Here is a 21424-nt window from a genome sequence, read left to right as displayed (position 1 = left end):
CCCTGGCCAAGATTTGGAACCAAGCGCGGCGGCGTAACTTCCATGACATTGGCCCCTGACATGATGAAGTGAGGTTGGAGAAGGCGGCCAGCCCCGCACCAGCTTCCCCAATTTACGGTGTTATACCGTGTAGTACCTGCTCTGCCCTTTAATATGCCGCCTGGCGCTTGCAGGCTGTCGATCTCATATGCTTATGCCTCGAGGCTATAACGGTCCACCTGCGGCGCAATCTATGTCCGTCTGCTTCCCGCCCTGGGGAACGCCTGCCATTTCTTCCGCATACCGTGGATCCATCCTATCGGTGACATTCCGTTTCCTTCCCCGGAGATCTCTTCCGTGAGCTCATTCACGCAAAATGCGGAGTGCAGCAAGGGAAGCCGCCCCGCGGCCCGGAGAAACAAGGGGCATGAGTTGATGGGATGAAGCAAGAGCAGGAAAGAAGTGAACGGAACCGGGATGGAGAGTTGTTCCAGGTTAGGATGCCAGTATTTAGTCGACGCGTCTCCCCCATTCTTCTCGCCTCGTGGCTTTGAGAGGGATGCTCGTCTTTCTTGGGCCCGTCTGAACCAACCTTCTGGGACCAAGTGGTGAGATCTGGCGGCACAACCATGAAGTTCCTCGGCCGTATTGGGGCGACCGCCCTTGCGGCGTCGCTGTGTAAGTTGCCGTCAAGAGGTATTTGGAACTAGGGAACTTGGGCTGACCGTCCACAGATCTCACAGCGGGCGCTGCGCAAGCCACTGGTGATGCGTACACCGACGCGGAAACAGGCATTAAGTTCCAGACCTGGTCCCCGGATCCGCAGTTCACGTTTGGCCTTGCCCTGCCGCCGGATGCCCTGGAGAAAGATGCCACTGAGTACATTGGTCTTCTCGTAAGTCTCAAGCAACTCACATGGTGTCGCGATGCCGTGATCAACTAACAATGTCCAGCGCTGCACCAGGGCCGACCCATCCGACCCTGGCTACTGCGGTCTCTCTCATGGCCAGGTCGGCCAGATGACGCAGTCGCTGCTTCTCGTGGCGTGGGCCTACGAGAACCAGGTCTATACGTCGTTCCGCTACGCTACCGGCTACACCCTCCCGGGTCTGTACACCGGCAACGCTAAGCTGACCCAGCTCTCCGTCAACATCACCGACACCAGCTTCGAGCTCATTTACCGCTGCGAGAACTGCTTCTCGTGGGAGCACGAAGGCAGCACCGGATCTAGCTCGACCTCCCAGGGCTATCTCGTCCTCGGTCGTGCTTCCGCCCGCCGCGGTGTCGTCGGCCCGACTTGCCCGGACACGGCCACCTTTGGTTTCCACGACAATGGCTTCGGTCAGTGGGGTGTGGGTCTCGAGAATGCGGTTTCGGAGCAGTATTCTGAGTGGGCTTCGCTGCCGGGTCTGACTGTTGAGACCACTTGCGAAGGGTGAGTAAATTGGACGAGGAGAGCGGGTTCGAGACGCGATGTGATGGTCCACATGCTGACACTGTTTTCGTAGATCCGGCCCTGGTGAGGCGCAGTGCGTGCCTGCCCCTGAGGAGACTTACGACTACATTGTTGTTGGTGCCGGCGCCGGCGGTATCCCTGTCGCCGATAAGCTGAGCGAGGCCGGCCACAAGGTTCTGCTCATCGAGAAGGGTCCCCCGTCGACGGGCCGCTGGAAGGGTACCATGAAGCCCGAGTGGCTTGAGGGCACTGACCTCACTCGGTTTGATGTGCCCGGCCTTTGCAACCAGATCTGGGTCGACTCGGCTGGCATTGCCTGCACTGATACTGACCAGATGGCTGGCTGCGTCCTGGGTGGTGGCACGGCCGTTAATGCTGGCCTGTGGTGGAAGGTGAGTCGCTTTGCACTGGAAGTGTCAATGGGGTTAAGTTTGCTGACTCCAATAGCCCATTGACCTCGACTGGGATGAGAACTTCCCTGAGGGCTGGCACTCGCAGGATCTTGCCGCGGCGACCGAGCGCGTCTTTGAGCGCATCCCTGGCACCTGGCACCCGTCCATGGATGGCAAGCTGTACCGCGACGAGGGTTACAAGGTCCTCTCCAGCGGTCTGGCCGAGTCCGGCTGGAAGGAGGTTGTGGCCAACGAGGTTCCCAACGAGAAGAACCGCACTTTCGCCCACACCCACTTCATGTTCGCTGGCGGAGAGCGTAACGGGCCTCTTGCCACTTACCTGGTCTCTGCCGATGCCCGCGAGAACTTCTCGCTCTGGACCAACACTGCTGTTCGCCGCGCTGTCCGCACTGGTGGCAAGGTCACGGGTGTTGAGCTCGAGTGCTTGACTGATGGCGGCTACAGCGGCATTGTTAAGCTCAATGAGGGCGGTGGCGTCATCTTCTCGGCCGGTGCCTTCGGTTCGGCCAAGCTGCTCTTCCGCAGTAAGTTGCCCTGGTACATGTCTCGGTTGATTTTCTGATAACTGACTTTGTTGTGCTAGGCGGTATCGGCCCTGAGGACCAGCTCCGCGTTGTTGCCTCCTCTAAGGACGGAGCGGACTTCATCGACGAGAAGGACTGGATTAAGCTCCCCGTCGGCTACAACCTGATTGACCACCTTAACACCGACCTCATCCTCACCCACCCCGATGTCGTCTTCTACGACTTCTATGAGGCCTGGACCACCCCGATCGAGGCCGACAAGCAGCTGTACCTTGAGCAGCGCTCTGGCATCCTTGCCCAGGCCGCTCCTAACATTGGCCCCATGGTGAGTTGAGATGGGTATGCCATTGCGTTCTTGGAATGGGTTACTAACTCAACGCAGATGTGGGAGCAGGTGACCCCCTCGGACGGCATCACCCGCCAATTCCAGTGGACGGCTCGCGTCGAGGGCGACAGCCGCTTCACCAACTCTTCTCGTAAGTAGAGTCAAATCCACTCGCCAACAGACTCATGGGCTAACTGTCCCAGATGCCATGACTCTCAGCCAGTACCTCGGCCGTGGTGTCGTGTCGCGCGGTCGCGCCACCATCACCCAGGGTCTCGTTACCACCGTGGCTGAGCACCCGTACCTCCACAACGCCGGCGACAAGGAGGCCGTCATTCAGGGCATCAAGAACCTCATTGAGTCTCTTAACGTGATTCCCAACATCACTTGGGTCCTGCCGCCTCCTGGTAGCACTGTCGAGGAATATGTCGATTCGGTGAGTGTTTTCCTTCCGGACCACACTGAAACATTCAAGCACGCCTGCTAACGCATACCTAAACAGCTCCTCGTCTCCCCCTCGGCTCGTCGCTCGAACCACTGGATGGGCACGGCCAAGCTGGGTACTGATGATGGCCGCTCCGGCGGTACTTCCGTCGTCGACCTCGACACCAAGGTCTACGGCACCGATAACCTGTTTGTGGTGGATGCTTCCATCTTCCCTGGCATGTCGACCGGCAACCCGTCCGCTATGATCGTGATTGCCGCTGAGCAGGCTGCGGAGCGCATTCTTAAGCTGAGGAAGTAAGAAGGGGAGAGAGGATGGAGGGATGACATTGAGGAAAATAGGGCTATGAGTTGATGAGTTATGGACGAATGTGTCAGCCAGTGTACTTGACTTATTACTTGAGTTAAACAACACGACGCGCTTGATGTGTTAAGTTTCTGGCACATGATGAGAAAGGGGTCTTTGATGATCCACTTGTCTAATGTTGTGATGATTTGGAAGAGATCCATCGTCACCTCACCGAACGCTCTTCATCATCAAAGGCTCGAAATCCTAGTATGGGGTCCTGGTTATGTCAGTATCTGCAAAGATGCATCAAATGCCTCTTTATAGCTCATTTCGACAACAGTCAACCCCTGCACTCCCATAGCCCTGGATGTCACTCCGGATTTTACTTAATCACAGTCTTTCAACGCTGGTCCAGGGCGCAACGCACGTGGGTGTTCGTGTCGGCCGGTAAATGCGCCTGTTCAAGGGAAAATGCCAGAATAAGCTTATTTGGAGCCATCCGGTTATTGGCTTGCTTGAAATCGTGTTTTTTCATAGTGGATCTCGAGTTTTTCAGCCCTGTGATCCAAATGTTCCAGACCACCAGCCTAAGAGCAGTATATGCCCGAAGGCTGAGATAAACCTTGTCACTAGCTGCATGTCTCCTTGTCATCTGGCAGCTCTGTATGACCCGGAGCTTCTCTGAACTGGACCTAGTTGAACGAATTCCCTGCTGTTCTCGTCTGCGACCGCCTTCGTATTGCCAACAATGTGGCGCTTCGATGGTCCCAACTATCGATTCCTGCTTGGCGGTGCTTGGATATCCCTGGGATCTGGATCAAGGAGAACGCTGCGCATTGATCGCTTTTATAAAGACATGGAGTCGTAGAGAACAGGTTAACACTGTCGTGTTGAGGCACTCTAGCAGCCTAGACTCTCGTTGTTACCCTGTGGGCTTCCACGTTCGTTATTCTTTCCGTTGGTCACCTTGATCAATCCGCCCACCATGGACGACGTCGTCGCTCCTTACAATCCCGTGGTCATCAACCCGGTGTGTTCTCTGAACACTTGCCTCCAGGAGGTTGCCGGGCTCCTCGACAACAGCCCTGCTCTCTATGAGGCGTGTATCACAACTTTTGGCGCTCCGGCGACGTCAACCTTGCACGTTTTCTCTCATCCATACCCACGATTACCCTGCCTCTGACCAGTTCTTAGCACGGTCGATTCCATCGTCGATACGATCACAACCACCGAGTCATACACCGACATCGTCGTCACCCTGACCACCAACACCGTCACCGAAACTGACATCGTCACGGCATGGCAGACAATCAGTGCCACGGCAATCCAGACTCAGACAGCCACGGTCACTCAAACCACCACGGTGACGGTGGTCGCCGGCGGGCTCAAGGCCCGTAATACTAATCTCATCAGCAAGGGACAATATTTAAAGAAGAAGAAGAGGGCCTGCATCCCACGCGCGTCCACCGTGCCAGGGGCCACCACCACCACCGCAACTTCCATTCCCGAGCCATCGTCCTCGTCGTCATCGTCGTCCATCCCGTGCGACAACCTCGACGCTTTCTCGTCAGCCTGCTCCTGCATCACCGCCGCCAGCGACGCCTACGTCACCACGGTGACCGTCACCGAAGCCACCAGCACCGGCACCATAACCGCCACAGTCACGGCGCGGGAGACCTCCATCTCGACGTCCACCGAGCTGGAGACTGCATGGACAACCAACACCGTGACGTCCCTGACCACCACCACGGTAGCCACAACCACCACAACCATAACCCTAACCTCAACAGTAACCACCACCCGCACCGTGATCCCCACCCCGCACGTCGGCTGGTGGAAGATCCACGACGCCAACAACTGGTTCCTCGTCTGGAACCGCAACGCCATGCGCATGGAGTGGGGCGGGCTGGACGGCAGCTTGCGCATCGCCGTCCCCTTCGGCGGCGGGCAGCCGTACATGGCCGAGTATCCCGAGTGGAAGATGGTGGCGCGGCGCGTGGGGTACTCGGCCGGGTGGAGGCTGGATTTTGCGTGGATTGGGAACCCCCAGCCGGGGGATACGGCCGTTGTTTGTGATCTGGCCAGCGATGGGGTGGCGATTGAGTGCAACGTCCCCGGCGCGGCAGGGGATCCGAGGGTGTTTCTGGGTTTCTATAGCGCGGTGCGCGGGCTGCATCTGACGACGAGTAAGGAGGCGGAGTGGGCGGTTGGGACGTTTTTTGAGGTGCCGGTTGTTAAGCTTGTGAGGTAGGTGGTTGTTCGTTAGGTGGCATGGGAGAGATGGGGCTGATAGGGGTGAGGGAAGGGAGGTTGGTTTTGGGTATGACCTGGGAAGTTACATGGTGAGAAGATCCTAGTTGATAATCTTCATTTTTCCCCTTGTAGTGATGCGAAACACCGGGATATTAATACACGTGTATATGACTGTTGTTCTTCGTGTGCTCTTCGTCCACGTCTTGCCAAACTGCCCTGTTATCTTCCCAAGGCCGATCCGAACCTGTTCATACACATAACCACAGCTCCTCAACATCACCAAGGTCCTCCCTGAGCCCTGCCCTCTGGCTCACTATTAGGAGAACATAGGTATTCTACCCCTTGTCGGCGATCCAGTAAATGGTAGCATTATCTATGTATGTATGTGGTATTCGCGGACCGCCGCTATCCTGGGATGATGAAACCTCCGTCCAACCTTCACACCCGAGTCATGTCCACCACCACCAAACCTTTCCCTCCAGCAATTACAAAAAGAACCCCAAACCCAGAAAATAAAGTCCTGGCCGCCAAACTCCACCACCCAGCCACCAAAAAACAGAACTTCATAAAAAGTGAAAGCAAAAAAGGCACAAAAAGGAGTGGTCTCTCCCGCCGGGAATTGAACCCGGGTCTCGAGCGAGTCGAGAGACTAGGTAGATCCAGGTCTCCAGTGACAAGCTCACATACTAACCACTATACTACGGAAGATTGGTTCCCTGCGTTTGGCGCAGGTCGTAGGCTGTGCTTGGCGAGTGGAGGGTCCAGTGGGGATTGATAAAGCCGGAGTCGGGGTGTGGGATGGAGTCGCAGATGTGGAGCTGAAGGGGATGTGGAAATGTTGGGGTGGAGTCTGGAGAGGGACCTAGGATTGTAGGTTGGGCGTGTCGTCGAAAGTATGATATGATGGATAGAGTGAGGGTGGGATGTCGGTTTGAGGCTCTGTTGGTGGATATTAAAAATTTTTGTGGTACCACGAGGGGTCTCTAGAAGAGTGCGATTCTTTGGTGTATGATTGGTGCGGAGGGCTAGTGAAGTGATGAAGGGTCATCCAACTTAGCTCGTAGATAGTTGGCAAATAGACATGTTAATACTTGTGGTAGTGTTGGCGTTAATGCATTATCCGAGGGGTTGTCTTGGAAACACGGGTATGACGAGGGAACTCTCGTGGAACCATGCGTAGAAAAGGAACTCACTTCGAAGAGACTTGGCATCAATCATGATCCAGTTTAATTTGATATGATGCTTGACGTTGGAACGTTGACTGGCTATTAATAATACGCGATAGTTGGGAACATTGGCTCACTCGTGCATATATATGTAAGCCATGGCGTTGGAGTGGCTGAAGACGAAGGGAAAGCCTTGGATGGAACTCGTACTGTCGAGTAGTGTTTGGATGGGCTCAAGCCGTGGTAACTCATTGATGGAAGACATCGTCAGATTGATGGACAGGATCGAATAATACGATCAGATGGGAGGGTTGAAAAGGTTGTTGAGGTTTACGAGGATTGGTGAGTTCTTGCACGGGTCCTGGGCATTACAGCTTCCACTGTCCCTTTCGTTGCAGAAGTACACATTATTCAGGCTGCAGAGTTGGAAGATGAGATAAGATGGACTGCACTGTTAAAGCCAAATCATCAGTCCGGTACGTCCCGGTCCTCGTCATCATCAGATATGATGGGAGGGACCCGTTTGTGGCCCAAGGGCCTCTTCATCTCGTCTCATCTCAACTGGTGACCGAATGGCCGTGTACTCGGTGCTTAGGTTCAAGACACGTCAGGTCTGGTCAAAGCGTGGAATCATCTGGGACTGCTCTTCCATCATCAACTCGTCATTAAGGTCGGGTCCGAGTTACAGCATGGAGAGCATCTGTGCTCAAGAAAGGGTATATCCTCTGTGTCGACTTCTGCTGGGTTCAACGCATCCATCGACAACACACTTCAACCAGAAAACCTAGACTCACAACAACGTGAACCACGGAAACTCGTTGCTGACTTGCGAAAGTCATTGCTTTTAATAATGTCAACCACAACCAACCACCTTCTCGAGAAAACGAACAATATTACTGCCAAAATGACCGGCTCCTCCTTCACTAACCTCCCTCGCGTCATCGAGGACGGAGACAACTCTCTGTACGACTACCCCACACCAGCCAACGTAGTCGGCCAAGGGTCATTCGGATCTGTGTTTTTGGTCCGCCGGAAGGTGGACAGCAAGGTACACAAACCCTTCCCCCGTTCTCTCTTTGGCCTTGACGGCTTAGCTCTGCTGGTCTCGCTGACGTGTTGACGACGCAGGTTGTCGCATGCAAGATGCAAAAACACAAGCCAGCCAAAGGACGCTCCGCCTCCAACTTGCCCGGGGTCCGCGAGATCAAAATCTGGAAACGGGCGTGTAACAGCGGCATATCCAAACACGTCGTCCGGCTCCTCGACGCCGCCGTCCACCCCGCCGAGGGACTCACCTACTGCTACATGGAGTACCACCAAGGCGGCACCCTCAGTTCCCTCTCCAAGGCTATCCACAAGACCGAGGCCGCCATCATGCACCCCGTGCTCCTCTACCACCTCGCCTCAGAAATTGCCCTCGGGCTGATGGAGCTGCACTCCAGAAAGATTCTTCACCGTCTGTCACTCCCCGCTCGACACTCACAAGTCCAAAGAGCTGGTGCTGACGTTTACCCCAAAACAGTCGACCTGAAAAGCAACAACATCGTCCTCACCCAACCCACCCTCGCAGCTGTCAACACGACGCTCATGAACATGGATATCCACCCCAACTTCGCCGCCAACAACCCGGGCCTCGTCACCTCCGCCCTCCAAATCCTCAACACCCGCCCGCTCGCCGTGCTGATCGACTTCACCCTCTCGCGCGACATCTCCAAAGAACCGGCCGACCCATCCGACCCGACCGACCCGCACGCCAAAACCATGGCCGCCGACGGAGGAAGGCTGTACTGGAGCAAATCCTACCAAGCGCCCGAGCTGGTGCTGATGGACAAGCAGACGGAGCGGGCGGACATCTACAGCTTCGGGGTGCTGCTGTACCAGCTGTGCACGCGCGAGACGCCGGAGTACTGGGGGGATATGGAGCGGCTGCCTGAAGTGTATGAGAGGCTGCAGGATGTGGTGGATGGGTGTACTGAGTTGATGCCGTGGCAGAGGGCCAGGTTGGTGACTGTGACAGGTAGGTTGCTAAGGCTGAGGCAGGAGGAGATGGAGAGGGTTTTGACAATGGTGAGAAAGGTGAGCGTGAGGCGGTCGGGGATGGAGACTGAGGAGAGCGGGGAGAGTGATTGGGAGGATGAGGAGGATGTGGAGGACGAGAAAGAGGATGACAGACAGGACAATGGTGAGGACTGCGGCAAGGACAGTGGAAAGTTTTTTGGGGACGGGGATGCCGGTGAGCGTCAGTAGAAAGAGAGGCTGAGTGGTTGCTGAAGAAGTGGCGTATGGTACGAGAAGGAAGGTTGTCTCGCGAGCGACATGCTCAGAGTAATAGGCAGAATAGTCTTAAATGTACCAGGTAAAGTGATTGTCACTCAACCCTCCACAATGTGGTAACTGCATAAGTGAGTCTTGTGAGCGAAGAAGGTTCCTTGTCAAGGATTCTCGTGCCGGGCTGAGGTCAGAATGGCCGGTATAAAGTGGGGCCGACATTCCTGAGCGCCCCGGCTCCGGGACCCACTTTCCACCGATGTTGCCCGAGTCATGGCCCGGAGAGCGGGAGTCAGTGATTGGCCTCTCTTGGTGTAACGTTACCTGCTACCAGATCATGGCTCCCGTCAAGCTTGAACAAAACAGGAAACGGATCGATCGTTGAATCCTCCGCGAAGGGTTGTCGATCATCACCTCTGGCAGCTGCCTGGGTGTGACAGGACCCGCTTCCCCCTTCCCCTTTCACGCTTCAACCTGGAAACTCCGACGGAAAATAGACCAACCGAGTACATCGCAGACGGTTCTTGTTTCCCGATGTTTTACGTCACAAAGTCCCTATCCGAACCAAAGTTCATAGGGATGGACACTCCCAATAAGAAGGTCCGATAACTTAACAAACAAACCAACAGCACTGGGCTCCTTTGTCACCTTTAACATCCGGGTTGATCTAGAGAGTAATACTTAAGTCCTGAAGGCATGCATTACTTACTGAGCAGTTATTCACAGGTCTCAGTACTCTGACTCAAGGAACACCGAACCGGAATGCAACACCCAACAAAAGTCCCACAACCTCACCTGAGTTCCATTCCATCCACGGATCGCTTCAGCTCGATTGGCGAACCACTAAAGACTTCGAATGGCGTACCCGAGCCAGTGCCAATGCTTCATTCATGTCAACGAGCGCACTGCAGCGGGGTGGCAAGATCCGCTCTCCAGAGTCAGTAGTTGACGGGATTTAGCCAGATTGTTAACGCGACCTAAGGTTGCTGTCGGCATTCTTGGCTTTGCCGTGTTCTTGTTATAGTAACAGCTAGGTCTTGACCTCAACTACCAACCTCCGATTCAAACCATCCGTGGTAGTCAAAAGGCATAAACCTCCTCCGCTTGGCTCAGATGGACTAGTTTGGCCCTGAGCAAGCTCGTCCATCATCGACGCACCAAGATGCGCTTCCACAGCCTGCTCTCCCTGGCCGCAACGGCCGCCGCATCCGTCGTCATCATCCCTGGCGATGGCGACCCCAAGCCCTACACGGGTCCCCCGGCCATCACATCCGAGGATGACTTCTTCCGCCAGTCCGCGCCCAATGAGTTCTACAACAACACCGCTCAGCTCATCATGACCTCGCTCTCTGGGACCACCCTGTCCGCGGACTCGGGGCTGCGTCCGTCGGGTGACTCCTTCATCCGCGGCGCCATCCAAGCCTGGGGCGAACACCTGCACCTGGTCATCCGCCCAGACGAGGTCTGGTTCACCATCCTCGTGCAAATGAACTTCTACATGCTCTCCCACGCCGAGGAGATCCGCTCGCTCTTCGTCGACCACGAGGGCCAAGAAGAAATCTACATCGAGGACTTCACCCTCTACGACGTCATCATCCGCTTCAAGGACGAGATCCAGCGCCGCGTCAAAACCGACTGGCTTCTCGACTGGATCGTCCCCAACTTCTCCACCACCACCCAATCCGACATCATGACGGCCAACATCCTCATGATGGGCCTGACCAAGGCCTACTTCCGCTACGTCGGCCGCGTCGTCTGCGGCTTGCCCTCCGTCACCCTCCTCGGCGAACGCGAGGACTGGCAGCGCCTGCTCGACAAGCTCGCCTACCTCCCGCAATTCGGCAAGGAACCCGCCGAGTACGCCAACCGGCTCAGGCCCATCCTCACCCGCTTCGTCGCGAGCTTCGATCGCCCGGACGACCCGGCGATTCGCAAGTTCTGGAACCAAATCGTGACCGCCTACGGCCCGCGCATCTGCGGCGACCCGTCCGTGTTCCTGTCCGGCTGGATCACCGGGTTCTATTACTGGAACGACCAAGGTGGGCCGTTCGCCCGCGGCAGCGCGGTCACCGCGCCCAAGGGCGGCGTGGTCCTCGACGGCGTCGAGTATCCCGTGCTCGACCTCGAGATGGCGCCCGTCGGGTACGCCAAGGCGCCGTTGCTGCTGCTGGACTTCAACGGCACGGCCGAGTTCGAGGCGTTTGTCGCCGCGGGGACATTGGGCAAACAGATCACCCAGGGCCCGCCGGAGGGGTATGTCGAGGCGGTGCAGAGGGTCGGGGAGGAGGTGGACAAAGCGGTGTTGAAGGATGTGTCGAGGCATGCCACGCTCAAGCCGATGAGTGCGTGGATGGTGTATGGACAGGCGCCGCACAATCGGACGCAGAGCATTTGGGGGTTTGAGGCGGATATGCAGGAGACGTTGGCGAGCGCGAGAAGGTGGATGACGGGTGACTTTTGTGGCGTGGAATAGAGGGGGGACGTGAAATTGAAGATGTGGTTCGCTCCGTTAGGAATAAAGTTATTTACCATAATAGTGGGAAAAAGTACGAAGGGTGGTTCTGATTGCTAGCAAAACTGTGCAGACTAAGAGGCCTCCTCCGATCCTAGATGTTCCACGCTGGCATCTGATATTCATGGTCATGCTCGGCACGAAGGTTCAACCTCACCCCGCGTGTCTCCATCACCGCCTCAAACTCCCCGGCGGCATTTTCATTCCACCACTGCTCCCATTTATTAAAGTATCTTAAAACCACCACAGTCAAAGTCTCCAGTCTCGTGGCATGTTCGGGTGAGCGAAAGAAATTGGTGGTCGCCTTAAGAGAAGGCTGCCGGAAATAATTCTCCCAGTTACGAGTGCCGCCCACTGTAAAGTGGAGATGGGTGGTATTTGGGAACAGGGCGAAAAGCTCGCCAACAATCGCCCTGGTGAAGTTGGGGTACATGATGCTGAGGTGCGTCACGCGAGGCAGGACAAGCTGAAGATAGCTTTCCTTTTGCTTCGATGCCCAAGCCGACTCTGGTTCTGACTCTGGTTCCCATGGGTCATCATCGTCGTCGTCGTCGTCGTCGTCGTCGTCATCATCATCATCATCCGCGAAGTCAATTGAGCGATAGTGGTAGAAGAAAGTATCAAACAGCAAAACGACACTCTCGAGACTGTCCCGGGCTGCGGCAAGCACTCGCACCACCGCCGATATGTGCATGGCGTACCAGCGACGGAACGTGTACGAGAGCCGCAGGTGCCGGAGCCGGGGCAGCGATCCCGGTACGCAAAACTTGAACAGGGCAAAGCCCTCCCACAGCATGGCCGAGAGCGTCTCCAGGTTGGGAAGAAGGCTGACAAGAAAATCCGTCGGGAGGTTGTACTTGCTGTCTAGGAACCTGTCGAAGGTTACCTCCTCCTCCTCCTTCTCTCGCGGAGCAACTGTCGACGAGTTCGATGAGTTTACCGAGCACGTGGCGAGGTATTTGTCCCGAAGATCAGCGAAGTGGTTGACAAGGCTGGGTTCGCACCGTAACTTGTCGCGGACATGTTCGGGTACCGGGGAATTGTAAGACGAGAAACAAATAGAGCGAGTATAGCGGCCAAGGTCTGGACGCTCCACGAGAGTCCGAGCAAGAAGCCACCACTTGGCACGGTTGTTGAGGCCGAGATGGTGGTAGAGGTGCGGGAGTGCTAGGGAATAGAGGCGGCGGGAGGTGAGGCACAGGGACTTCAGTGCCGCCCGGCGGTCGGGGTCGCAGGGAAGACAATTCTTCCAACCATGAACGAGACACGTGGGAATGCAGGAAAGGGTAGCATTGCAACGGCAGATGGTGCCGATGATAGCATCCACGAGTTCTGGAGGGATATCGGTCAGAAGGAGGGTCATGTTAGATGGACTGTAAGAGGATGTTTGTAGTATGAAGCTGCGGTAATTATGAAGTGGGATGGATGGTTGAGCTGAGGCTTGCCAAGCTGAGGCTGTATTTTGTGTTAGTAGCTAGCCCGGCTGCGTGGACTGGGTCGCACTGCTTCGTTGACCAACCCTACGCCTCGTCTGGTGTGCGTTGCATGAGTCTAAGTGGGATACATCGCAAGCCACAGAATAGCAGCACTTGCATTTCACGTAGAATCACCCATCGATGATCCCCGAGTAATACTGTCCCAGTTTACACCATCCTCAACACCGAATCTCCACCCCACCCCGACTAACCGTCAAATACTTGACCCCCTTATACGGCTTCACCCCCTCTCCCAACCCTCTGCTCTTCCTCTGATCAAGCTGGATACTCTCCACCTTGATGCCACTCGCCAACCACCCTTTCACGGCAAAGCTCACCGACGCCGAGCCGGGCATGAGCATCCTGTTCTGCGCCACCTTGCGCTCATCTCGTTCCCCAACATCTCCCAACCCCGCCGCCGCCGTTGTTGACGTTGTCCTCCCGGTGGACTTGACCGTAGTCGTCGAGGCCTGGTAGGTTTCATCATAATGATACGAATCGCCGAACCCGAACCCCGTCGGATCGGCGTCCTCATCGTCCTCCTCGTCCTCGCGCGCTTGCCCCACGACCGTACACCGCAGGGCAAACACACCCGAGCCTGTTTGGTTCAGTTCCTTGTTGGAAATCACCCATTCCAGCGCCCTGTCGCCGGGGTTATACGTGGCGTCGCCCTTGGTCGGTCTGATCTCTGACAAATTCCGCACACCGGCGGGGAGGGGCACCGAGACGGACACGTCCTGCAGGACGGGCGCGGCTGGGGTGCCGGCGCGGGCTCCTCCGGGACCAGAACCCCCGACAGGACCTGAGCCGAATCCGCTCACCAGCCCCGCCGCGCTCCCGCCACCGGCAGACGCTGGACCAAACACCCTGTTGATCTGCAAGCGCACTTCAAAATCCGCCCCCGTCAAGCCCAGCCCCGCCTTGATTTCCAACGTGACGGGCAACTTCACCGGCGCCGCCGGCCCGAGACCCCCCGATTCCAGCGCGCCGGAGGGCATCAAATCCACCTCGTACCCCGCCAATGTGAACCGCCCGTCGGGGGGTACAAAGCTCAGCACGCCGGGCTGTTCCCTCCACTTTGCCAGTCTGACGCACGGATGGAAGACGGGTAAATCCACCAGCCCCGCACCGCCGAGACCACTGCCGCCGGCGAAGCGGGATGATGTTGATGATCGGCTGCCGCTGCTGCTGCCGCCCGGGCCGGTGAGGGTCATGACGATGTCGGGGACGCCCGAGACTTTAGAGGTGAAGGCGATGGTGCCGTTGGCGAAGGCGGCGAGGGGACGACCGGACGGGGCCAGGGTGACGCAGAGGGTTTCGACCAGGTCGGCATAGAGCTCGTTGGAGGTGTGGCGGACGTTGGCGCGACGCCAGGGGAGAGCGGGGGTGGGGGAGATGGTGTGAAGAGGAGACGAAGGATTGGCAAAGGTGGGTTTTCTAGAAGGGAAATATTTGTGTCAGTAGCCGGTTCAAGACCTGAAGTATGCCATGGCTGGCTGACTGGGCGAGGGAACAAGCGAAGGGTACATACGTAGGCAGGTTGAGGTTCCCCAGCAACTTGTCCATAAAGCCTTCGACCTCGACCAGGTCGCGCAGGGCGTTGGGCTCGGTGGTGTTGACGGTGCCGGCGTCGCACATCTCGGTCAGCAGCTGAGCGACGACATGGTAGTTGGCCTCGATCTTATGAGCCAAAACGGGGGCGCCGAGGAATTCTTCGAGAGCGTCGACGACGCGGTGGAGGAACTCGAGGACGAGCAGGGGCTCGACCTCGGACGAGGTGGTTAGGAGGAGGAGCAGGTTGGCATGGCGGAGGCTGAAGACGAGGGTCGGAGGGTTGGTGTGGGGGAGGTAGATGAGGTTCGGCCGGGGGACGGGGTGTTCGAGGTAGAGGGGGAGGAGGTGGTTGGCGGATAGAGGGCGGGAGGAGTAGATGTGAGAGAGGACTAGGGCGCTGTTGTTGTTGTTAGCTGTGGATTTGTTTCCCTCTCGTCTTGTCCTTGACGGCAATGTTTGAACATGGAGGACAGGAGAGGGACACGGGAGCAAGGAAATGAACATACTTGTGCTCATCAAATATGTGTAATGCCTCAATCACGCCGTTCATGGTGATTCAGAGGCCGACCTAGAGTCTTCAATGGGTTGGAGTTGGTGGCAGTTGGCAGGTATGTACAGTACATCCAACAAACACGGCCCGGCCCGCGGGGCTCTTGGACAGGGAGAGAGACCTGAGCCAGGCACTGACGCAATGGCCCCACCAAGCCGACCCGACATCTCGTACAACCCTAACCCTTTCTCTTCTTCCGACTAACCCACTTTTTTCACCGGCAGAAGTTCTCATCCTCACACTCCATCTCTTCATCCTCCACTCACTCACCACCTTCACACCCCAAATCTACATGAAGCCGTGACCGTCCCCGACAACCAACGGCCTCCGCCTGCCCTCCGTCATGGCCAAGGACACCATCCCAACCCTTCAGTCGCTCCAAAAGCCCGAGAGGCTGGAGGACCTGCTCAAGGAAGACCGCGGCGACGACTGTCTGCCCTGCAAGCTTGTTGGTGAGTGAATATCTCATTATTCTTAAAGAGTTCCAAAATGAGACCGATTTTACTGATGACATCTTCTAGGCGGCGGCGCGTTCCTGGGCCTCGCAGCCTACAGCTACTGGTCCGGCCACTCCCAGCTGGAGCAGCAGAAGGCAAAGATCCTGGCCAGCGGCTCGCGTTTCGGCATGCGCAGCCGGAGCATGGGCATCACGGCCATTTCCTTGTCGCTGGCCTGGCTGGGGCTTTGGAGGTTGTTCAGGTAGATAATGATAGTTGGTGGTGCGGGTATATGGAAGGAAAGTGAATGGGATGGTGGCCTGTTGTTGTCTTCATGGACAATTCATGATATTCATGATATGGGCCACCTGGCCAGTTGAGCTGGCTGGATTGACATGATGATGGACGGCACATTACGACTAACTACCTACGGAGTACCGTCTGGGAGGAATATGAGTCACGACTTTGGGAACGTTATGGAGGGAGCAAGCAGGCATGAACTCCGCATTCTGGTGATATCGGCGTTTCTAAGGAGGGAACCATTCGGAGCAGGCAAGCACGTCACTTTGCCTTGTATGTACCATATACCCATCTTTTATCACAATTCATGGCTAATGCCTGGTTACATCAGAGCGTTCAATCATCACAGCACATCACTTGTCAATGGACACACAAACACTTCGTCTCAACAAGCGTATATACACCCTATCAACTATCAAACTAGAAGGGAAACAGTGATCAGGGGGACAAGACTCTTGACGGCCTCAAGTTCCAAGCCGATGATGCCCTTTCCTTGCCAAAAAACCCAAAAAACCCTTTTTACCTCCTTTTTCCTCACTTCGCCCCCGCGCGGGTCTCAGCAGCAACCCCATCAGGCCGCTGTACATCAACCACGCGCTCATATCCCGCACCGTCACCACCGCAACCGTTAGGCGCTTAGAACGGGGGGTTGGCGTTCTTGAGGAGCATCTCGAAGTAGGCCTGGTTCCACTCACCGGCCTCGGGCGAGGGCTTGAAGGCGTCGGGCTTGCCGCAGAATTCGTCGTAGCGGACGGCCGAGGGGTCGCTGGTGCCGTCCGACTCGCCACCGGGCTTGACCCAGACGAAGGCGTCGCAGAGCTCCGAGCCAGTGTTGGTCGTGAAGCGCTGGCCGAAGCCCGCGCCGTCCACATTGCACCAGTGGCCCCACTCCTGGCGCAGGCCGGTGACGCCGTTGCGGCCGGTGTCGACGATGGCGTGGTTCGGCATGCCCGCGGTGCGGAGAGCAGCGCCGAACTTCTCGACGTAGAGCTTCTCGTTCTGGCACGAGTTCCACTGGGCGTCCGAGCGGCTGGCGAACTCGCCGGGGGTTTGGTCCCTGGAGACAGAGAGTTAGTCCTGTGAGAGGACTGATGGAGAAGAGGACAACAGAAAACTTACCAGGAGTTCCAGCCAGCGACGTTGGTGGCGAAACCACGGAGCTGGCTAGGAGAGCCGGCGCGCTTGTAGACGGAGGCGAGCTCCTCGGCGCCAGGGCGGAGGTTGGAGTCCCAGCCGAGCCAGCCACCGTGGCCAGCATCGAGGTACATGACGACGTTGGGGAGGTTGAGCTGCTGCAGAGCATAGGCGACACCCTCGCGGTAGCCAGAGGCGGACTGCTGGCAGGAGGTGAGGTCGATGTTGGTGACAAGGTTGGGGAGCGAGTCGGGCTCGATCACAAGCGCGAAGGCAGTGTTGGGATAGCGCTTGATGATCTCGGCGATCTCTGTTTGGGTGGGAAAACGTGGTCAGCCAGTCTGTTCTTCCCTCTCCTCCTGTCTTGCTGCCTCAAGAACAAGGATACTCACTGTCAATGAACTCGGTCTTGTAGCGCTGGAGCTCGCCAACCTTGAGCTCGCCGTTGGAGGCCTTGGCGGCGCAGTCACGGCCGGGAAGGTCGTAGACGACGACACCGAGGATGTGGTCGCAAGGCACATCCTGGAGGGCGGGCTCGAGGCGCTCAATGTTCTTGATGGTGTCGAGCCAGAGGAACGAGCCAACGTCGGCGACCTTGGCAGCCTTAGCAGCCAGGGTGGGGTCCGAGATCTGGCGGACGGCAGCCTCAACCTCAGCGCGGTAGAAGCTGTTGGCGTGCAGAGTGTACTGCCTGAACACGTTGGTGCTGGCGTCGAGGCGGACCGGCGACGGGCAAGCACCGGGAGCAGCGCTCTGGCGCTTGGTCGGGGAGGCCGAGGCGGCGGTGGCCAGGGCCAGGAGAGCCGACTTGGAGAACTTCATTGTGAAGGACGGTGTGTGTGTGTTGTTGGGGCAGATACACTTGCTGCGAGCGAGACCCGGCGACTTGGAACGCTGCGGATGGGCTGGTTCGAGATCTCGTTCTGTGCCGACGAGGGCGGGATGCCTCGTCTTTATACTGCTGGACGGGGTTGAGGCCGACAAGAGTCAAAGACAAAAACAAGGTTCGTCTTCGGCCCGTCCTCCCTACCATCTTCCTCCTCCCGTCATGTCCACTTCCCCATCTTCGACATGCCTTGCCTGTCTCTCGGAGTCTCAGCAGCCGAAGGAAGCCCTGCGCGCGCGCGCGCCGCGCCATCGAGGTGTCCCGGCTGGAACCCACGGCAGCTAGACCTGGCCTCGCGTGGGCGCGCGCAATCAGGAACGCAGGGCCGGCGCGGGCCCCGTCGTCTCTCGGGCGGCATCCTCCGCGGGGAGGTAACGGACGGACGAACGAACGAACCCTTGACGAACGCCTCCGGAGCCGCGCGCTGCGAGGAAGCAACAACCAGGTTGCTACCGCTGCCGCCGGTTGGAGAGGTGTGCGGGGCCGCTGGCGTCACTGCCGGCGCCAGCGACTGGACGGACTGGCCAGATGCCATCTCCGCCCTTCATATCGAGCTTCATTTGCGGCTCAGGCCATGGGCCTCCGTTGCTGCCGCTGCATATTGCGGGAGGGAGGGGGGTGGGCGTCTTGTCCCGGGGGGGCGGCAGCAGTAGCAACAGCAACACCCAGCGGTTGTCGGAAGGTGTGGCGTTGGCGCCATATGGGAATTGTTTAAGCAAGGTTGGGGAAGAAGTCGGGGAATATTCCCTTGGCCAGCCAAGGCTAGGGAGACTAAGGCAATCTGGGGTCCTATGCTACCCTCCATCTACGGGATATGCACTCCATGCAGCATCTGCCATAACGGCCGGCTGGGCGTTTCTGTGGCTGTCCGGCTTGGCTAAGTACGTACCGTCTCGTAAGGCGGCGCGGTTGGGACCAGGGGAAGATCTGCCTCTGCCTAGAAACACGCTCAGGGTGAATTGGGACAATACATGCGCGCATCTTCAGTCCTCATGGAGGTGTCCCGCATGCCATCTCAGTTCGATCGACGGATGCCGGACCGACGCATCGAGGCGGAGGTTTCCTGGAGCAGGGGTTGGTGTATCTGCCGCGAAATCCTCCGTTTCTCTTGGGATGGGGTGGTAAACAGATGACCACGTCAAAGTTCGAGTGGTAAACGACCAGGAAGGTCAGGTCGGCATGGCTCAGGGTGAGGAGCTGGCATACCTGAAGTTGGTCGTGTTAACTCCCGTCCTCCGACCTAACCTCGAGTTCATCGTTGAATATACATATCCATATTATTTCGGTCACAAAACAGGCACTTGTGCACCAGCACACTTACTTGCACTTACACGCCGTGAACGATCTTCTCTCTCACCACGATCGAAGCCGGCCATCCTTCTGGAACCCGAACTGCAGACTGACCTCCCACCATCTCCTCTCACCATCTCCTCTCACCGTGACGATCTCCCCCTTCATCTACACGCAAAAATGCGGGGACTCCACAAATGCACCCGTAAGGCCATCTCCGGCGCACCACGGGGCTGCATGGCTTGAACTTGTTGACGTGCCATCCGATGGGTGATCCTCATCTCCTCATGTCTCCCCCGGACATATCTCCCGGCGCTAAGACGGCAGTTGGTGGCTAAAATACGCCGTCATATGAAACCGCCCCAAAAAGCAGGAACCGCCAGCCAGCCAGCCAGCCAAATCCTTCTGCTGATTTGTGTAATGCGTATTACCGTGGGACCGCGTGTGGATGAGGTTTGTTTAAAGTAAAGTGCCGCGCCGCGCGTGGATGTTATGGGTGTATTAAGCCGCCGGGGATTAAATAGCCGGCCGCACCAGGCCCTGGGGAACCCGTCAAATCAGATCGACGAGCCCCGTTCGGGACGGGACCAACCCCCCGGTCTGGGTCTTGTTGTCTCTTCCCGAGCCAAGAGAGAGATTCATAGTGCAGGATTCCTCCGGTGGCCCCAGATTGACAGGGCTTGGCTTGGGGCCACGGGGAGAAAAAAAAGAGGGCTAACTAACCGAGCGAGTGAAACGAACGATGGATACCGTGACAGCTGCCGCGCGTCTCTTCTGCTGATGCCTGAGCTTTGCGACGCCGACGACGACGCTCGGTGAGGTGTTTGACCTCTTCTCCACTGCTAGTACACATTGTTATGTCGATCGTTCTCATTAGTGCGGCAACTGAGCACCCAATATGCGTCGCAATAGTCTAGAAGCGCTGTACCTGCTTTCCCGAATTGATTCCCAATAACGAGTAAACGATTTACACGCACACGTCATATACTCGCCATCTATATGTCATATATCTCTGCCGCCCACTCAGCTTCCTATTCCGCGTCTCCCGATTCGACAAGGCCAATCGCCGGGGATGTCGACTTCTAACCATCCTTCTCCCGCCGCATGCCGGCTAAAGCCCCCGGATGCTCCGGGCTTGGGAAGGCCATTACGGGAAGTATATCGCAGCCCGGAATACTAACACAGTAGGTGAGCGACGGGGCGTGGAATGAGCGGTCGATGGACTGGATGCCGAGAGAGAAGAATAGAGGGAGTTTTCTGTCCGCCTGCTTGTCCGTGAGCACGTGGGTGGTGTGAGGTATTCTTACACGCCGCCTCTTGTATTGATTGAGACGCCCGAAGAAAACGGTGAGAGAAAACTCCTCCTCTAGGAGAGGGGTGAGAGACCTTCGGCAATACCTACCGTTTCTCCCTTCTCCAAGACCTGTCCCGGACCGGTCATCTGAAAGAGGCAATGCCGTGGTAATAGAGTCTCTCGTCTCATTTTCGGCCGTTGGTGGCGTGCTGTCAGTCCTATTCCATGCCTGATGAGCGTATTTTCGTCCGTTCTTGTCTCCGCTGTCCATTCTCAGTCCGTCTCCGGCTGTGCAGTCCGCGGCGTGTTTGGTGGTTGTTGCCCACTTCCTGGCAATACGGACAGAATTACGGACGGAATCGCTGTGCTCTGCATTATCCTGGATTTCGTGGACGGTTGTGGGAGCTCGTGTGGTGTGTGCTGACTCTGGTCCTGCTCCTGGTCTGACCTCCGGAAGGAATCCCAACTTCTTGAAGCAAATGTGATGGATTCTAGATGCTTAGGTTGGGAATGGCTTCAGACAGGCTTGCTCATCGAGTGCGTGATCCTGCTCATGTACTTTAAGATTTAGAAGACAGTGGCGAGGTCCGTGGGAGAATAATAGGTAGGTTGGTTGGTCTCCAATACCGACAGCAACACAACCAACCCGCACACCCCCCGAACGACGTCAAGAACGAAATCAAAGAGGACCAGGCTCTTCCGACAAGAGCACAGCTCACTTAGGTCGGACACCCCCAGCATCTTTCTGGCCACATCGATCTCTCAGAGCAAGACGCACCCTCTAGGTCGACATCCAAGTCTAGCCGATCGTCTGTCTTCCATGACCATTCCAACCCATCGTGTGCCATGGCTCTGGCTCCGGCCACAAATCCCGA

General features: G+C 57.0%; 9 protein-coding genes and 1 non-coding gene across 10 annotated transcripts; 6 read left to right on the top strand and 4 right to left on the bottom strand.

Annotated features, from left to right (window-relative positions):
* Positions 1–608: 608 nt before the first annotated feature.
* VTJ04DRAFT_9736 (uncharacterized protein) lies at positions 609–3442 on the top strand (the record flags this gene model as incomplete). The annotated part of the gene is made up of 9 exons (XM_069368316.1): positions 609–657; positions 714–874; positions 933–1414; positions 1488–1827; positions 1883–2372; positions 2432–2697; positions 2755–2848; positions 2901–3133; positions 3200–3442. The coding sequence occupies 9 exons, from the start codon at positions 609–611 to the stop codon at positions 3440–3442; spliced, it is 2358 nt and encodes a 785-aa protein (XP_069214472.1).
* Positions 3443–4415: 973 nt separating this feature from the next.
* VTJ04DRAFT_9735 (uncharacterized protein) lies at positions 4416–5776 on the top strand (the record flags this gene model as incomplete). The annotated part of the gene is made up of 3 exons (XM_069368315.1): positions 4416–4561; positions 4625–5616; positions 5697–5776. The coding sequence occupies 3 exons, from the start codon at positions 4416–4418 to the stop codon at positions 5774–5776; spliced, it is 1218 nt and encodes a 405-aa protein (XP_069214471.1).
* A 511-nt stretch (positions 5777–6287) lies between these two features.
* On the bottom strand, positions 6288–6391 carry VTJ04DRAFT_t132. Its single transcript has one exon. It is a non-coding gene; the product is annotated as a tRNA-Asp (tRNA).
* A 1362-nt stretch (positions 6392–7753) lies between these two features.
* Positions 7754–9096, top strand: VTJ04DRAFT_9734 (uncharacterized protein; the record flags this gene model as incomplete). Its single annotated transcript, XM_069368314.1, has 3 exons — positions 7754–7897; positions 7978–8305; positions 8372–9096. 3 exons carry the CDS (start codon positions 7754–7756, stop codon positions 9094–9096), a joined length of 1197 nt encoding a protein of 398 aa, XP_069214470.1.
* Positions 9097–10279: 1183 nt separating this feature from the next.
* Positions 10280–11590, top strand: VTJ04DRAFT_9733 (uncharacterized protein; the record flags this gene model as incomplete). Its single annotated transcript, XM_069368313.1, has 1 exon — positions 10280–11590. One exon carries the CDS (start codon positions 10280–10282, stop codon positions 11588–11590), a length of 1311 nt encoding a protein of 436 aa, XP_069214469.1.
* A 133-nt stretch (positions 11591–11723) lies between these two features.
* Positions 11724–12992, bottom strand: VTJ04DRAFT_9732 (uncharacterized protein; the record flags this gene model as incomplete). The annotated part of the gene is made up of 1 exon (XM_069368312.1): positions 11724–12992. One exon carries the CDS (start codon positions 12990–12992, stop codon positions 11724–11726), a length of 1269 nt encoding a protein of 422 aa, XP_069214468.1.
* Positions 12993–13283: 291 nt separating this feature from the next.
* VTJ04DRAFT_9731 (uncharacterized protein) lies at positions 13284–15208 on the bottom strand (the record flags this gene model as incomplete). Its single annotated transcript, XM_069368311.1, has 3 exons — positions 13284–14541; positions 14636–15055; positions 15165–15208. 3 exons carry the CDS (start codon positions 15206–15208, stop codon positions 13284–13286), a joined length of 1722 nt encoding a protein of 573 aa, XP_069214467.1.
* A 343-nt stretch (positions 15209–15551) lies between these two features.
* Positions 15552–15911, top strand: VTJ04DRAFT_9730 (uncharacterized protein; the record flags this gene model as incomplete). Its single annotated transcript, XM_069368310.1, has 2 exons — positions 15552–15660; positions 15730–15911. 2 exons carry the CDS (start codon positions 15552–15554, stop codon positions 15909–15911), a joined length of 291 nt encoding a protein of 96 aa, XP_069214466.1.
* A 670-nt stretch (positions 15912–16581) lies between these two features.
* Positions 16582–17901, bottom strand: VTJ04DRAFT_9729 (uncharacterized protein; the record flags this gene model as incomplete). The annotated part of the gene is made up of 3 exons (XM_069368308.1): positions 16582–17002; positions 17065–17389; positions 17472–17901. The coding sequence occupies 3 exons, from the start codon at positions 17899–17901 to the stop codon at positions 16582–16584; spliced, it is 1176 nt and encodes a 391-aa protein (XP_069214465.1).
* Positions 17902–18150: 249 nt separating this feature from the next.
* Positions 18151–18618, top strand: VTJ04DRAFT_9728 (uncharacterized protein; the record flags this gene model as incomplete). Its single annotated transcript, XM_069368307.1, has 1 exon — positions 18151–18618. The coding sequence occupies one exon, from the start codon at positions 18151–18153 to the stop codon at positions 18616–18618; it is 468 nt and encodes a 155-aa protein (XP_069214464.1).
* Between the last annotated feature and the right edge of the window lie 2806 nt (positions 18619–21424).

The sequence above is a fragment of the Mycothermus thermophilus genome (assembly GCF_041956435.1).
Source record: "Mycothermus thermophilus strain CBS 625.91 unplaced genomic scaffold VTJ04scaffold_7, whole genome shotgun sequence".
NCBI classification, from domain to species: domain Eukaryota; kingdom Fungi; phylum Ascomycota; class Sordariomycetes; order Sordariales; family Chaetomiaceae; genus Mycothermus; species Mycothermus thermophilus.
This window is presented reverse-complemented; position numbering and strand designations above follow the sequence as displayed.